At 36.9% G+C, this 17,268-nt stretch overlaps 1 protein-coding gene across 6 annotated transcripts in view; it reads left to right on the top strand.

The window, feature by feature from the left end:
* Positions 1 to 2,594: 2,594 nt before the first annotated feature.
* The window catches only part of LOC18444497 (pentatricopeptide (PPR) repeat-containing protein), a 39,396-nt gene continuing 24,722 nt past the window's right edge, over positions 2,595 to 17,268 (top strand). For 3 of the 6 annotated variants that reach the window (XM_088852468.1, XM_088852467.1, XM_088852469.1), the window contains exons 1-5: positions 2,609 to 3,569; positions 4,084 to 4,211; positions 5,601 to 5,741; positions 9,079 to 9,157; positions 15,108 to 15,261. In XM_088852468.1, coding sequence (XP_088708594.1) covers positions 5,735 to 5,741; positions 9,079 to 9,157; positions 15,108 to 15,261 — 240 coding nt within the window. In that variant the 5' untranslated portion in view covers positions 2,609 to 3,569; positions 4,084 to 4,211; positions 5,601 to 5,734. Of the gene's footprint in view, positions 3,570 to 4,083; positions 4,212 to 5,600; positions 5,742 to 9,070; positions 9,158 to 15,107; positions 15,262 to 17,268 lie in introns of all 6 variants that reach the window. The other 3 variants (XM_020673710.2, XM_020673711.2, XM_011628886.3) reach the window with 3 other exon arrangements.

The following is a 17,268-nucleotide window of genomic DNA, read 5'->3' as shown; positions in this document are numbered from 1 at the left end:
TCCTCTTTTATGGAGTTTTGCAGACAAGTGTTAAGATTTTGGGTGTGGCATGCATAAGGTTGCAACCTTAAACAACCCAATGAAAGCGCACCTCTAAATTTTGTTAGAGATATAATTTGGATATAAAAAATTCTTAGGATAGTTTGAGAATCTATTTCTATCACTAATTATAAAAGCTTAAATCTAAAAATGGTTCAAATCAAGTAGATCTATAAGCACATGAAAATCTTGGAAATGGACGGTCCAGATAATGTGTTGCAAGATACACTATTTCGTGGACTGGGAATCATTTTTTCTTCTTATATCCATACATGTCGATGTCGAGATGAACAATTAGAGGGTTTTTTAACATTCAAACAACTTTTTATGATGGATTTTTGAGGTGCATATTTAATTCTACATTATAAGGCTGCAACTTTATCTAAACTTTTTCTTAAGATTTTATGGTAATGGACAAATGATTTCAGAAGCATGCTTGAAGCTGTATTGGATCCAGTTGCTAACCACGTGCCCACACGGTTTGTTCTTCTTAATTTGTTTTACAGATTAGAAGTGACTTAGATCAAGAATTAGTGCACAAACATGTTCATTGGATCATCCCTTAAACCATTGAATTCAATTTAAACTGTAGATAGGATATGTTAGCTTGTTTGGTGCTTTGGGCTTAACTTACATATCTTCGACTTCCCACACCTAAATTGGGATGTCTACCATGCTAAAGGCTAAGACATTTAAGGTCAATTATATAAGATCAATGATCAAATATGTTTGCCGCATGGTTGTCTGAGATTAACTGGTTAATGATCAAATGCAATATGGTGAACAAATCGTGCTAGGAAGGCACAACCTTTGCACGAATAATAATCAAATGCAATATGGTGAACAAATCTTGTTAGGAAGGCACAACCTTTGCACGAATAATAATCAAATGCAATGTGGTGAACAAATCTTGCTAGGAAGCCACAACCTTTGCACGAATAATAACACCAACCGCGAAGTTATCCAGTCAAATATGATATGTCCGGCAAATATTTAGAGAATGGCCTGAGGCCTTAGCGGTAGTATTGTCAAGCCCTACGGTGAGATACTCCATTTTTATCAAAAGGTAGTATTTGTCGAGCTTTATGGTGAGATACTCCATTCTTACCAAAAGATAAGGGGTCTAAAGGGTCTAAATCCTTACTGATTTATCACCTTTGACTTATCAAAATAAATAAATAAATAAAAGAGTTGCGATTTTAAGTGACGTTATTAAATCCTTTTGTAATGAAACTTGAAAGAAAAGCATGAGAGGAAGTGACTCAAGTATGAATTACTGAGTTTTGAGTGGTACTTATTAACATAAAAAAAAAAAAAAGAAAAAAAAAGAAGGGCACACGTGTCCTTACCTAGGGATGCCCTTAGTGGTTATAGGTTGTTTTTCTGCACAATAGACATGGATTGTGAAGAAAAACTACAACAAAGAGCTTGTTGACCCTTTTCATTCATATAAAAGCATCCCGCCCACAAATGAGTGGAAGGATACACAACAGTCGAGATTTACACGGCCACATCAAATCGCCACAAATTAATTCTATATTTTTATTTAAATAAAATAATTAATTATTTTTTGTTGTAGGTTTATTTTTATAGAGAGAACTAAATTACAAACTATTTTAAATAAAAAATCAAAATACTCCTAAATTTATTTTTATCTATATTTTTTTACTCAAAATATTTTTTTTATCGTTTTTATTTAATGCTACTTATAAAAATGAAACTCTAAAATCCAAACTTTATATTTAATGATATCAAATAACATATGTTCACTGCTATGTAATGCAATATTTATCTGTGATAATAATTGTTTTCTCTGTTGTCAAAAAATGCTAAAAAATTGTCTTAATGTAAAAAATTACTATTCAAATTATATTTATACTTAGGTACATACTTTGCAAAATATGTTAGGCCTCTAGACATGTCATATTTGTTGTTCAACATATGTTAATTTGTAATGACATTATGTAACAGGAAATAAATCAAATAACTCTAGAAATCACTCGTATCATATTTGTTGTATGATTTACTAAATTAGTGTTTAATGCATATTTAAAATTTCTAGTGATTATATAACAAAAAATAAATTGTAATTTTATAAACCACTCAATTTATAAAAGTTCTTGGAACAAAGATCAAAATAGAGATACACTTTAATTTTTACGTATTTATGTGATCAATGATCATTCTCTTTTATGTACAACATACGATGTGACGGCCCCTTTCAAAATACAAATGATATTAGGATGTAATGGAGTAAGCCGACTAATGTTGTACATACGTGGGCCCACTTAAACCTACTTTAAAACTAGATTTTTAATCTAAAATTTTAGAGATTCATGATTTAGATGATAAAAAAAAAACATTACTTCAAATAAATTCATTTGGTGAGTCAGCGGGCTCACGCATATAGCTTAACCCGACAATAAAGTGCAATATTGAAATTCTCTCCCAAATATGAAAACATCTCAAGGACATTATCGAAATGCTCAATGCGCTTGGAAAAAACAAAAATGTGGAGTCGTAATTTTAGTTATTTCAGTAAAGACGCTTCCCGCTAAAAAAAACAAATGGACCTTCCTATCTTCTATCTTCATTCAAGCCACCAAAAACCGGTCTCTCTCTCTTTCATGGATTCTACGTCTCTCTTCACCTCATTAACTCCCTCCCTTGCAGGGAAAACCAGTAAAGCGCGCCGAAATGTGGAATTGCGGTCAAAATTTACGGCCCAAATCTCGCCGGAATCTGACCATCCCCCCATTTCTCAGCTACTTTCTGGAAAAATCCGGCGACCTGGTGCCCCAATTCCGAAACTCGCCTCCAACCCTCAATCTCTTCTCGCATCTCCAAACCCCAGCCCTAACTCTACACCTAAACCTAAAACTAAACTTAATCCTCTGCGTAATTTTGCAAACCCTAGCTCCATTTCCAGCTCTTCAGACAAGCTCAGTAACAAGCTCTGGCTTAGTAGCAAGCTCAAGTATCAGGAACCAGAGATAGAAGAACAAGAGAAAGGGATAGAACAAGATGCAGAGGAAACTATAAGAGAAGAAAACAGGGAGAAAGAAGGAGAATCGATGGTGATTGAGCCTTCGTTTAGAGAAGAGGGCAAAATTTTTGTGGGTAATTTACCTCTCTGGATAAAGAAGAACGAAATTGCAGAGTTTTTCAGGCAATTTGGGCCCGTGAAGAATGTGATTTTGATAAAGGGGCATGAAGATTCAGAGAGGAATATGGGTTATTGCTTTGTTATCTATGGAGGACCCACTGCTTCCAATGCAGCAACAAAAGCTGTGGAATTTGATGGAGTTGAGTTTCATGGCAGGGTTTTGACGGTGAGATTAGATGATGGGAGGAGAAATAAGGCCAAAAGTGATGAAAGGCTGAGATGGGTTTTGGGTTCTGATGGTAAAGAGTACAGATCGAAGTGGCACGAAGAGAGAGAAATGCTTTTGAAGGATTTTAGAAGGATTCTTGATACGGAGCCTGAGAATTGGCAAGCAGTTGTCTCATCCTTTCAAAGGATAAAAAAGGTATGGTTTCTATGAATGGGTTTGCTCAGTAATTGGAATCCTAGTTGATTGTGATCATTCTAGAATCTAGGTTACATACCAAAGATGCTTATCGGTCTAGAAGTTAGAAAACCACAATTAATATCTTGATTTTTGAGTTGTTACATTCCAAGTCTAGAAAATCGAAAGTTCGAATGATACTTGTTGAAATACTTGGTCTTCTAATGGGTTCGAGATTGACTTTTTTTTTTTTGGGTCTGGGTTTTGCTAGTTCTTGTGGTGATAGTTTAGTTTTAAACTGATTATTCCTTGAGATGAGAGTTTTATTGAGAAAGTATTTTTCTTCGTCTAAGTTTTCACACAACTTTTTGTTCTCAAATTTTTTCTCAAATTGTTAATTTTAAGTTATTTTTTTCTTTGAAAATTGAGACTTGGCTTTTACCGTCAATTTTTTCAGACTTGCCTTATCGCCATAGAAACTTTTCTTTCTTTTCTTTTTTGTTTTACTGGCTAAGTAGAGTTTTTATTATCGCAGCCTTCTAGAAGAGAGTTTGGCTTAATGGTTAACTATTATGCGAAGAGGGGTGACAAACATCATGCTCGTGCAACCTTTGAGAGCATGAGAGCTAGAGGAATAGAGCCAAGCTCATATGTTTATACCAAGTAAGATTAATCTTCTTTTGGTGTGGTTCCTGTTTGGTTAGCTCAAGTTCTTATCAGCTTAGTGAATGACTGCAATGTAGGATGGGCCAAATTCTTAACTTGTGTTAATTTCTCTCTACTACGGCCTTATAATTCCAGTGTTGTAGGTACACTAACTGCAATTTGTACTGAATTTTATTATGTAATCTTTGGTGATTGGAAGTGCTGGACCTGTCAAGCCTAGATGGTCTAGCCTGAACTGGTTAAACCCATTGAATTCATGAAAATTATGTGCTTGGAGTTGTTTTTATTTAAGAAACTTTGACTGTATTGGTTAACATTTTTCTTACCTACGTTCTTCCTGCAAACCCAAATGGGTATGGGGGTTTCAAGATGCAAATTGAGCTATTGGAATAAGAGCATTTTTCAACCTGATTTTGTTGAAAAGAAACTGCTCTCTTTCTTTCACATTTCAATAAAGTTCTTTTTGGATTTTTTGTTGCGTTCTTCTACAAAATGAACTTTGCTCGTATCTTTTTCCATCTCTATTCCCATCCTGCGGCTACTTCTTTAGCTCGTAAAAAGAGGATGTAGTGGAGAAACAAATGTTATCTTGTTAAATTAATAAATTTTAGGGGTGGGAAACATCTTGTGAGAGAAGATATGACTTTATTCCAAATGCAAGCATATGTAAGTGACAGTGTCCTAAGTAAAAAAGAAACATGATTTAGCTACCTAGAGATAAAGGCATTGTGAGTCTACATTGACAAATGCGTTTGCTTGCATAGAAGTTGAAGTTATATTTCTGGATCGGAATTTTTAGGATGAAAACAGAAAGTAATTTCCATTCAAAAAAGAATTGTTAATTGTTGTAGTTGAACTGTCTCATAGATATGGAGCATCATATGTTAGAGACGTTTTTTCAAATTTGTTCTGACAATGGAAATGTTTGTTAATTTCCGTTCTTTTACTTCTCAGTTGATCTAACCATGCCATGAGGGTCTTGCGCATTGAACTGTGCATGTTAACTTTGTCAGCCTCAATCATGCAATGGGGCTAGATGATTTACTTGCTGGTTGTGTCTTGTATTTCGGACATTTACTTTGTGTTGCTCCTTGTTCTTCTTCTTCCGGTGAAGTATGCATGATCTGTCATATGTATAGATTTTAGTTTTCCAAAAGAATAAGCGAGATAAAGATGGACTTCAGATACATTTATGCAGCATTGATGTTGGTGGTTTATGTTTCATTTTTAGTTTGCAGGATGCAGAATTTAATAATATATCTGGATTTCAGCTTGCTTTTGAGATTCAGGAATCTTTTTAGTTGATAGGTGTTGAACTCATTTCTTTTGTGTTTTTCTTTTATTTGCTTGCTTTTGTTTTCTTATCAAAGTTTATTTGCTATGCAGCCTTGTTCATGCTTATGCAGTTGCTAAAGATATGCGAGGAGCCATTTTTTGTGTTGAGGAAATGAAAGCAGAAGGCCTTGAAATGAGTTTGGCAACGTACAGTATTCTCATTGCAGGCTTTGCCAGTATTGGCAATGCTGAGTGAGTAGGATCTATACATTTTCCCTCAACTTTCAATGCAATCCCATGACAAATTGTGCTTATATTGCACGGATCTTGCCCTTATATCATTGCCCTTTTAGTATTGAAGTAGCCTGGGGGGATTTGTCTGGAGGGGCTTCAACATTAATGAGCTTTTTTGATATAGTTTTAAATGCGGCTGTATAACGCATTTTGGGGTTGCACAATACGTTATGCAGCCTGGAGCACGTGGCGCATCACCTGCTTATGTGACTGCTTTGCCCTCATTGCATCACGAGCGATGCACCCATATATGCACTCTGTGCTCGTGGGCAGAAAATAAGCGCACGAGCAGGGGTAAAATTTACTTTTCCCCCCTTGAAAAGGGATGGAAGGATTTTGGGGTTATATACCTCTCCAAAAGGGGAACAAAGTCAAAAAAGCACACTAAAACCATTTGACATAGTTTTAAGGTGATTAAGCCAGTATAACGGGGAATGTTACGCATGCCCACAAGCGACTGAGGAGATTGGAGGAGAAATTAGGGCATACAAAGATAGCCAATAAAGGAAAAATAGAAGAAGAAAATGGATAGAAGAAATTCAAGTATTTGATGATTTATCTGATTTAGAGTCGACAGCCTATTGTCTTTTTCTTTTATATCTCATAATCGTTTAGTCTTTGCCTCTTTGGTGTTTGAAGTTTAAAGTTTGAAACTTTGGATATTTTTTGTGCGATGAAATGGATTGGTTTGTTTTTTACATGTTAATTCTGTTATACATTTAACTATTCATCATTAGAAATTAGAACAACAAACCCTATTACTCTTTAGCAGGCTATCAGGGGACTTAGAGTCTCATACCACTAATTTATTATAGATATTGAATAAACTAAAGAACCTACTATCAGTATCACATAAATCTCATTTATGTTTTCTCCAAGTATTTTTATATTTTTCGTGATTTTTAAAAATATTTTAAATTTATTCCCCTCATTAGAGGTGACATGCCTGCATTGAGCCGCATCGTAACCCTGACAACATCAGGTCCACATCTCACATTTTAAAACACTTTTTTTTATAAGTTGAAAATTTTAAGTCATTGTTTGAATCTTTTCATGTAGAGTTGGTCTTACTTCAATGAATCTCTTGTTCTCTTGTCCATATTCAACCCATGAGTTGCATATCTTTTTGTTAAATTATAATCCGTTCCTTGTGAAGGATTTTGAATTGGTCAGATAATTTCAAAGCTTTATTCTTGAATCTTGTTCCAGAAAAGCAATGACTCTCTTTTAAAAATTTGACTTTCCATCAATGGGTTGTTGATATCCAATTTATTTCGCATTATCAAGAAACATAACTAGTGACAAAGTCAAAGTTGGAATCAGTTAAAACCCATAGTCTTTTGTGAATTTATTGAGATATTCCTTCCATTTGATGTTTAGATTGGTCTTCGCATTTCATCTTATATAATAGTATAATTGCAATTCAATATTTTCCATTCCATAAATGCGTGCTAACAATCTAAAACATGCCCCCTCAAATTTCATCGTGAACTAGTTGTAGTGCTTTTACATTTCATATATCCACATGCAATTGTGCAGTTGATTCATTGCCAGAGATAGCTTAGCACCAATAGTGCATTATCTAATGGATCTTTCCGTTGTACTATGCCATCCGAGAATTAGGAGTATTTATAATATTAGTTCCTATGGAACTAAACACTATTGCATTAAATGGCAAAGACATTGTTGAATAAAAGATGGCTCTTCCCTGATGAAATGAAACATTTGATTTATGTCATAGGAGAAAGATTCCCATTCCTTAGCCGGAAAGAAAATATATGGGGCCATGAAAGAGGGATCAAGTGGAATTGACTGGGTAGAATTCCGAATTGTCGTAGATATCTTTCCTTGCCCTGTAGTGGTATTGTATCCAGAAAATATGTTCATAATCCAATGATAAGAAAGAAGGAAGCTTCTTATTTTTTACTTGTTTTGCTGTAAGTAATATGCCTATTGCTACATCTCCTGATGGAAGTCGTAGTGGAATAGTTCATCTCATATGGAGATCTTGTCGAGATTTCTTTGTGGCATCCACTTGAAATGTTTGAACCATAGATGCAGGGAGCTTGGTTTGTAGGGTAATAATCCCCATCAAAATCTCCCTCCGGCGATCCCGGGGCTGGAGCCTGAGTGGAGCTTGCTCCTCCCATCACGGGTGCTCGATCCCTATTTTATAAGGATCTCGATCCTTGACTAAAAAGGTTCTTGATTGCTTTGGAAGGGAATGGTGACCTGCTGGAAATGGGGTCTGATCATGGTTTGAAGGGATCTCTTTCCGAGTGGAAGTTTTAGAAGTTGTGGAATTTTGAACCAGAAGCCTTAGATTTTGTGCTATATTTTTTATGCTTTTTGTTATTTTCTAGTTAACAACCCCTTGTAGACAATTTTTGTTTTCCTTTCTCATGGTTGTGGTTTGCCCTAAGTGGTTGAGAACTGAAAAACTGACTCGAAATTGCCCTAGTTGGCTTTGACGTGTGGGGCCTCCTTGGTCCCAGATAATCCCAAAGAGGGGAATTGCCAAGGTTCTGAACCGGTGGGTCTCACTATAGTGAATTGCCTTGTCTCGTCTGTTTAGGGACTTTGGTGATTCTTAGGTTCAACTCTTATCATGGCCCTCGAATCTCATTTTTTCATTATTTTTTATGAGACTTTTTAGGCTACTGAGTGCTCATTTGCCATATGTAGGTAATTCTAAAAAGCAGATTATGCTTTTCTAAATTTTTTAAATCACTTGTGTGTGTGTGTGTGTGTGTGTGTGCGCGCGCGCAACATAGTGTTCCCTAAGCAATACACATACATAATACAAATATCAAGCCGCTTCCAAGCCTGATTCCTGTACAACACTCCTTGGTGCTCCATAGGTAGGGAGCTTTACCTATGGGTCAATCTGAGCTCTTGCTCCCACATTCGCTTCTGCTCTCTACAACTATAGTTTGAATTTTTGAGTTATTTTATTTTTGCGTTTAGGATAGTGTTCCCTAAGCAATACACACATATAATACAAATATCAAGCCGCTTCCAAGCCTGATTCCTGTACAACACTCCTTGGTGCTCCATAGGTAGGGAGCTTTACCTATGGGTCAATCTGAGTTCTTGCTCCCGCATCCGCTTCTGCTCTCGACAACTATAATTTGAATTTTTCAGTTATTTTATTTTTGCGTTTAGGATCGTTTGAGGCCATTATCATATGTTCATATGGATCTTGTCTTTAACGTTGTTTATGTTGTTGCTGTTCCATCTCCTCAATGATGCATTCCTTTTAATATACTATTGTCTTTGTTTGGAAGTGATGCAGAAAAATGGTTCGAAGAGGCAAAGAGAACACATACATCCTTGAATGCTATTGTCTATTGTAATATCATCTATGCTCACTGGTGAGTTACTCATGAAGATATACAGGATACAAATATCCTTTATTTTTATTTATTTTGGTAAGTAATGGAGTCTTCGATTGCTTTCTCTTTGGCTTTCATATTTGTAAGCATTGTTGCTCCACGAAGGCTTCTAAGAGATCACCCATATTGTTCCTGCATAAGCATGCCTGTCCTTGGTGTTTTTTTGATTACAAATGAAGGCTTCTAAGAGATCACCCATATTGTTCCTGCATAAGCATGCCTGTCCTTGGAGTTTTTTTTATTATTACATGAAGTCCATAGATCTGTTCTAATTAAGTAATGTCTCTGGCTGTTTTATTTGAGAACATTGTTGTTATTCTTAATCACCTATCTTCGGCCAAGGGGTAGAACTTCTGTAACTTGATTATTGAGAAATGATTAAAAGTAAAACTCATAGGGGGCCCACAAGAACGATTCCAGAAACTGCAAGCAGGAATATTTTTACACAATAACTGTGTAGACTTCTGTTAGTTTATCCTTAAACCTTCTATAGGACCAACTTAGCATCTCAGGCTCCTCCAAGCAATCTGATTCCTACAGAAGCAGTTTACCATGTCCAAATGCACATCATATTACCATGAAAGAGCTATGAAGAACATTTTCAATTGCAACAACATTCGAATCAGCTACTTTTTTGTTGAATTGCATAATCCACCATGATTTAGTAGTGTGAAAGAAAAACAATAGTCCAATATGTGACAGAGGAACTGCTGATGGTAGTTGTAAAAGGAGAGAGAAATATAATTGGACTACAAGTAAGCATCATCAGAAAATTTGAAGGGAATATCAAACATAATTCCATTTCAGAGACTGGTGCTATATTAATATATCATGTTAATTTGAAGGGAAAAGACTTCCGTATGATCTTTATTGATCTAGAAAAAGCTTATGATAGAGTACCTCGAGATTTAATTTGGTGGGTATTAAAAAAAAAAAGAGTCTTCAGATACTATATCGACTTGGTGAGGGATAAGTACGAGGGAGCGCTAACTAGTGTGCGAACAACTAGTGGAAAGATGAGTGAGTTTTCAGTGACAATAGTTCACATCAGGTTCAGTGTTGAGCCCATACGTTTGTCTTAGTTATGCAGGACTTAACTGGGCACCTACTAGATGAGTTACTGTGGTATATGTTGTTCACGGATGACATATTTTTGATCAATAAGATCCGAAGCGGCATCAACACAAAGTTAGAGTTTTGGAGGGATGCTCTAGAATCTAAAGGTTTTCAAATCAGCCGGACTAAGACAGAGTATATAAAATGCAAATTTATTAATAATAGGAGTAGAGTCGAGGAAGTAGTTAAGATTGACAACCTAGAAATATAAAAAAGAGCACACTTTTGATATCTTAGTCGATAATCCAGAAAAATAAATAGATTAATGATAGTGTTGCACACAAAATTAGAGCTAGGTGGACGAAGTGGAGATGTGCAACTAGAGTTTTATGTGATCACCACAGACCAATGAAGCTGAAGGGGAAGTTCTATAGGACAGCTTGAAGACCAGCTTTGCTTTACAGGGTGGAATGTTGAGCAATCAAGAACAACATACGCATAAGATGAATGTAACTGAGATGATGATGGTAAGATGGATAAGTGGTAAGACAAGAAATGATTGAATTCGAAATGAATACATTGAGGACAATTTAGGTGTGGCTCCAATATGCAATAAGATGAGAGAAAGTAGACTTATGTGGGCTGACCATAGGTAGCGCTGACCTTATACAACACCTATTAGGAGGTGCAAGTTGGTTCAAGTGGAAGGCTAAAAAAAGGCAAGGGGTAGGCCCAAAAGCATGTGGTTGGAAGTAGTGAGAAAAGATATAGGGACTTATGGCCTCACTAAAGGTTGACCCTTAAAGAGCAGCGGGCTAGGATTCGTGTAGTCGACCTCAAGTAGTAGGGAAAAGGCTATGATAATGATGATAATTTAGGTAAAGTATTATACTAGCCGAGACAACCCCCCCCCCGGGCAACCCAATCAAAAACAAAATAAAAGTGGGGATTTCATTATATACTTTGCAGTTTCTTTTCTTTCAAGCAGCATACCTATACGAGTTAAGCTATCAAGGAACCCCCTTTGTACACCACATCCCCTTTACTCATCTTTTCTACCCAAATACTCCATTGTGAATATCCTACTTCCACTCAAGTCCAAATACCTCTCAGCAGCTCTCTCTCTCTCTCTCACTAAAAGCATCCCCTTCTCTCTTATTTCTATGAAACCTATCAGATCTTTCTCTAGGAGATTAGTTTGTTCTCAAGTTGCTTGGATCTCACTAAAGTACACAAAGCCAGAACTTTTGATAAAGCCTGAATCTCCAGGACTTTTGATAAAGCCTGAATCTCTCCATCTCTCTCTCTCTCTCTCTCTCTCTTTCTCTCTCTGCTTAAGATTAGCGGGTTGTCCTTACCATTGTTCTAGATCTGGGTCTTTGGAAGGTCCAGGGTCCTTTCCCAATGAAGAAATGATCAACAAATCCGCAAAAAACAACTCACCCTTTGTTGGGATTATGACAGACCTCTGTTATCTATTGATAAATTTTGTTGATGGCCTAGGCTATGGAAAGTGGTTATTGAGACACGTCCATTTCTTCCTTTCTAATCTCCCATATGGAAAATAAGAAGGAAACAATAAAGAAAACCTTGTTGAGTAACGCTTTGGTGGTATTGAGTTCCACTAAATGATAGATATTGCAATACATGGCTTGCTGGTTGAAGTTGTAGTTTCCTGGTGACAGAGTTCATAACTCTCTTAGCAAGATTACAATCCAATGTTGGACCATTTTCTGTGAGCCACATTGAGCATAGGTCCCAAGGAGAGGAAATAGGAGGCCTGTTTTCTTTTCACCTCACATTCCACTGGAAGTCACCCATGCATGACCTGGCACAAAAAATTGAAACCATAGTTAGGACCAAAAGAAAGCCGAATAAACTTTGCCCTAGTCTTATTAGCCACTGGCTCCGGACACGAATGAAAGGCCAAGGCCAATCTGATTTGAAGGGAAAAAATTCCCAGAATTTTTAGCTTCCCATTTAAGTATGTCTGGTAATGGGCGTGATGGCTGTCAGACTATGGCCATTCAGATAACCATATTAATGATCACATGAGAGCCCAAGTTTGATATTTGCCATTCTTGGGCTACACCATCAATATGTTGAAACGTAGACAATATGATATAGTCAAGTATATACAGTTAAAATTTTTCGCACTGTCTTTTATACATACCGACTAGAACACTTAAAGGCATCCAAGAATACAACTTTAATTTACAAAAATAAACCCTCGTACAATCTACGATGTTCACTTGCATGCCATTGCAATTCCTACATTAAAACAATACACATGATTGAATCAAGAAACATGGAACCATTAGAATTCTAAATTACCTTTGCCTAGGGTTACCCCTAAGTACTCGATACACCCCACTCTGGGTCTTCTTCATTGATGACACACGCGATCGAGATCCTCAACCTTGTTTCACAATGTGGGAAGCCTGGGCAAGCCCTAACTATGAGAGCACAATACCAAAAGGGATGGGGACCTCCTTTCTTTCTCTAGGGTTTTCTCACTATATGGGGGACGCCACCTCTCTTTTTTTACATGGGGCGTGGCACCCCGTTCTAACCCTAATCTTAGAGAGAGAGATTAGATTTGAGAGAGAGAGAGAGAAGTCGTGGAGAGATCTCTGTCTCTACATATAAAGACTATTCGTAATAGAAGGCTAGTGTTTTTGGGACCTAAGGTTTGCCATCTTAGTGATACTTAATCTTGATCATTGACCTTAGGAGACTTATGGGTGAAGAGGTCTTGGCCACCCAATCCCTAGATTAGCAATCATGATTGAAGGGAAGGTACTAGAACCATTATCCCTCAATTTCCTAAACCCATTCCCATCAAATATTTTATAGATAGGAAATGAAGTGTCATATCATTTCCAATATTTGATTTCAATCAACTAACTTGGTCAAAGAATTAAGACCAAGATGTGAGAGGGAGAGAGGTGGGGTGAGAGAGAGAGAGGGGGGGTGGGGAGAGAGAGAGGGGGGGGGTGGGGAGAGAGAGAGAGAGAAGAAAGAGGAGGTGGAGTGTGTCACCCATGTGTGGCCCTTGTGGGCCCCATGTCTGCATCTAGGTGGGTCCCACTTGGCTGACACCCATCCCAAATGGACCCCTATACTCTTCGATGATTTTTAAAATTCATAAAAGAATTTTTGAAACCCAATAAGTATTTTTAAATGCCTCTGTATTTATAAAATTTTGAAAATTCAATTCAAGCTCTCTAAAAATTCCTTATAAAATAAATTTTACATAGCATTTTAAAAATTCATTTTTAATGTTTCAAAAATTACTTAATACATAATTAAATAAAATTTGATGGGAATTGGATCCATAGGATCAAGTATAATATATCTATTGAGGCACTCCATCTTTTCTAACAACTGTGCACTGCTGACATCTTCTCAAACTGATCCAATGGAACCCATGACCCACATTCCATTGCAGGGCTTCATGACTGGTCCATAAAAGTCAACCAATAAATTAAAAGAACACGATCCTAGTTCATGGATTTTAGGTTGTTCCCTAAAGACAAGTGCATGTCCCATTCTGTACACTACATCTTAGGACCTTTCAACACAAGTCAGTGTTGCAGGGAGACATTTTCTTCTATATATGTGCATGACATGCCCCGAATCCATTGCTTCCCGGACAACTATCTAGTGTACATGTTGTGTGATGGTAATGATGAGGATTTTGGTCCTTGTCCTCTAAGGCCAGCCACCACATAGAGGGGTCACACAGTCTCCTGGCCAACTACACTGGGCATCTTTCCGACCTCATCAAGGGATGAACCCAAAACGAAACGCTTATTGGTTGCACCTTATGCCTAGGGCTATCGGGTTTAGACATCAACCTTTGCCTAGCTAGTCGAAACCTAGGTGATTTACGGCAATAAATGCCTCCTCTGGTCCCTTTGGGCTGTAATCTTGGTCCCTATTGGAGTTAGCATATCCCTGTAGTCATAGTTTTATATGCTTTTATAAGGCCTTTAAATGGCGGCATAACCCCAACATATGTTGCCCAAATTGAAGTCTGCAATAGATGCACCTGCAAAAGTAACAACTTGAGATGGTTCCTTTGACCAATTAACCTGCCCAAAAAAGAATAGACTTGCCATACTCACTAAACATCGAGAATTATTCAAAACCAGCGGAGACATATTTTGCACCATGCCATAGAACAATCCTTTTTGTTGTCACGGACCACGGGAATCTCGTGCCTCAAATTCCTATTATTAATAGGATCAACCCCGATGTTTCTTTGGGTAGGTTCCAAGCAAATTTGTTCATACTGGCCTGGGAATACCCTATTCCTCCATCCTTCTAAAGCCCAAAACCCCTTCATCTTTAGTTTACAAATAGTATATTAGGATAATCGTTGTTCTCTACAAACTGGAAAACACACTTATCTTTCACGAGAGAGCGATTTGAACAGGTTTTAGAGAGAGGAGAGTAGGGAATTGAGAGAGTGAGTGGCTGAGTGTGAGTGGGTGTGTGTGTGTGTGTGTGAGAGAGAGAGAGAGAGAGAGAGTTTTGGATTTGAAGGGAAATATGTTTTCAAGGGTATATTTGGCAACAAAAACAGGAGAAAAGGGGATGGGATGTACGGAATGGGGTCCTTAAAATCTTAACTGAAAGAGGTTTGCTGCTTGAAGCAAAGGAACTTACAAGGTTTAAACTGAAATTCTGAATTTTGAGGGAGCTAACATGATAATTTCCCTCTCATTTCTTTCATAGTTAACTTATTGACAATTTTAAGTAAACTTGAAAGTGACTAAGTTTCTTCTGTATCTAATGTATGTATTTATGCTCTTATTATCTTTTCCTTGCAAATTTGAAATGTATCTATCTATTTTGCTATCTGCAGCCAATCTGGTAATATGGGGAGAGCAGAAGACATGGTAAAGGAAATGGAAGAAGAAGGCATTGATGCACCAATTGATGTATATCACTCTATGATGGATGGATATACTAATGTTCGGGATGAGGCAAAGTGTTTAATTGTCTTTCAAAGGCTTAAGGTAAGGGAGTTGAAACATTTCCAGTCATGGTTGTGTGATTCTTTCCTGTGATCATTTTTTATCCTCTTTGCTTTTTTTTTTTGGTTAAATATTGATGAGATTGGTGGTGGTTTAGTTCTTAGATTGTCACATGTTAAAAGTTCCTTAGGTCAATAAATATACAAACAAGCACATATTCTCAAAAAAAAAATAAAAATACAAACATAAAAAATTTAAAATAGCAAAATTGACAAAAAGCAAAAGATCCGTTGTATTTTGGATTACTAGTTATGTTCACTAAGCTCAATTTGGATAATGAGAAAAACCACAAAAGAAAAAAAAAATGTTGAGGCACAAGCTGCAGGAGTAAAGTAATGTGTTTACCTTATGCACTTAGCACCGTCCAAAAGAATAAGAGAGAGAGAGAGAGAGAGAGAGAGAGAGAGAGAGAGAGCATGAACTCCGGAGCACGAGCCCCAAATCAAGCTATCTTTTCCTTTTGGCCCCTCTAGCGGTCAGGAGCCTTTATTGCATGGCTGATGATGAGATGAACCTTGTCTGGCTGGAGGTTGGTGGTTGGCTTCCAGAGCTGGTGTTCACTGTAACATCGTTGGCTAGATTCAAAATACTTCGGGTAATTGTTGGTTTTGGCTATGAAATGGGAGCAGGTAGATAGGAATGACATCATCATCAAAGCACACATCTAATGCTACCAAAACCTCTATGTCATCCTTGAGGTGGTTGTTGTCATGCTGAACATCCCATCTCTTGTACTTTGCTTTAAAGGCTGTCCTCAATCTACTTAGCTACTTGTCTCTATAGGGGCATTTAGCTACCTGTCTCTATAGTGTATAGAAACGAAGTCTCTTGCACTTGGAGTACAATAGTGGCAAAAACAAGACAATACACCTTGAAATTTATACAATACACTTGGAATCCAACATGTAAAATGAAATTGCAGCAAGGTTACTGTGACTACAGTGTATGATTGACTTTAAAATACATCCAAAATAAGATGATACAACTCAACTTGGTACTTGTCCATGAATAAAACAAGCTACACAAGGAGATCATCAAACCACAAGTATAAGGTGCTTTTGAAAATTCTGCACCACTCAAAATTACAAGGCAAAATTATACATCAATAAACTCCATTAAATTGAACATGACATGATCTCCATCACAACAGCATACATATGCTCAAGTGTGTAATGCATCATGACCTTGAGAAGCTGATCAGAGCTCTTGGGTACCTGGATTGCGGCTTTGGGTCTTAGCTATGTGCCATTGAGTGACATGTGATGGCATATCTTAAAATTCAAACAATTCATCATCTCATAAGTGGGAAGCTAAGAATTTACTGATATAGACTTAAAATGTGGAAGGATATGTAGGGATTTAAAGATCAAAACAAGTGGGAAAATCATGGGAGAATCTGAGCTTTTAAAATACAAAACCGGTTCAATTGAGTTTACAAATCAAGCCACACAAATTTGGCATAGTCTTCTCTTGTAAAAACAACAATTTAAGGAATAAAAAAGAAAATCTAATTGATCAATATGATTATGAAAATCTCAGAAACATATCAGTTAAAATTGTTCCAAAAAATCATAAGGAAAAACTCATGAAAAATTTGGTCAATATATGTATGGATGATGCCTTCAACTATAGGGATCAAGAGGGATCAAAGTAGATTCAAAGGATCAATGATCTAACCATCAAAGGATGAAGATAACTTGCTGTAATTGAGGATTACAACATGTAAAAAACAATAAGAATCGAAGCACATGGTGAAATCTTACTCAATTGTTGAAGGCCTCAGGACTAGATCATCATTACTTGAATTTAAGCTTTGAATCACCATTAATGGAGTAGTGAAAGACCTCCAATGTAGCTTTCTCTCACCTTAACTTTAAGGCAACTTTCTAGAGAGCGAAAGGAAAAGAAGTGGCTTGGGTGTACCACTCTATGAGTGAAGAGAGAGTGAATGGCTTAGCACTTTAGAGAGAGAGTGAATGTGAACTCCTA

This window comes from Amborella trichopoda, chromosome 11 (assembly GCF_054954075.1).
Source record: "Amborella trichopoda isolate Santa Cruz 75 chromosome 11, AtrichopodaSantaCruz75HAP2 v2.0, whole genome shotgun sequence".
Lineage (NCBI taxonomy): Eukaryota > Viridiplantae > Streptophyta > Magnoliopsida > Amborellales > Amborellaceae > Amborella > Amborella trichopoda.
The sequence above is the reverse complement of the archived record's forward strand: the minus strand, read 5'-3'. Positions and strand labels throughout refer to the sequence as shown.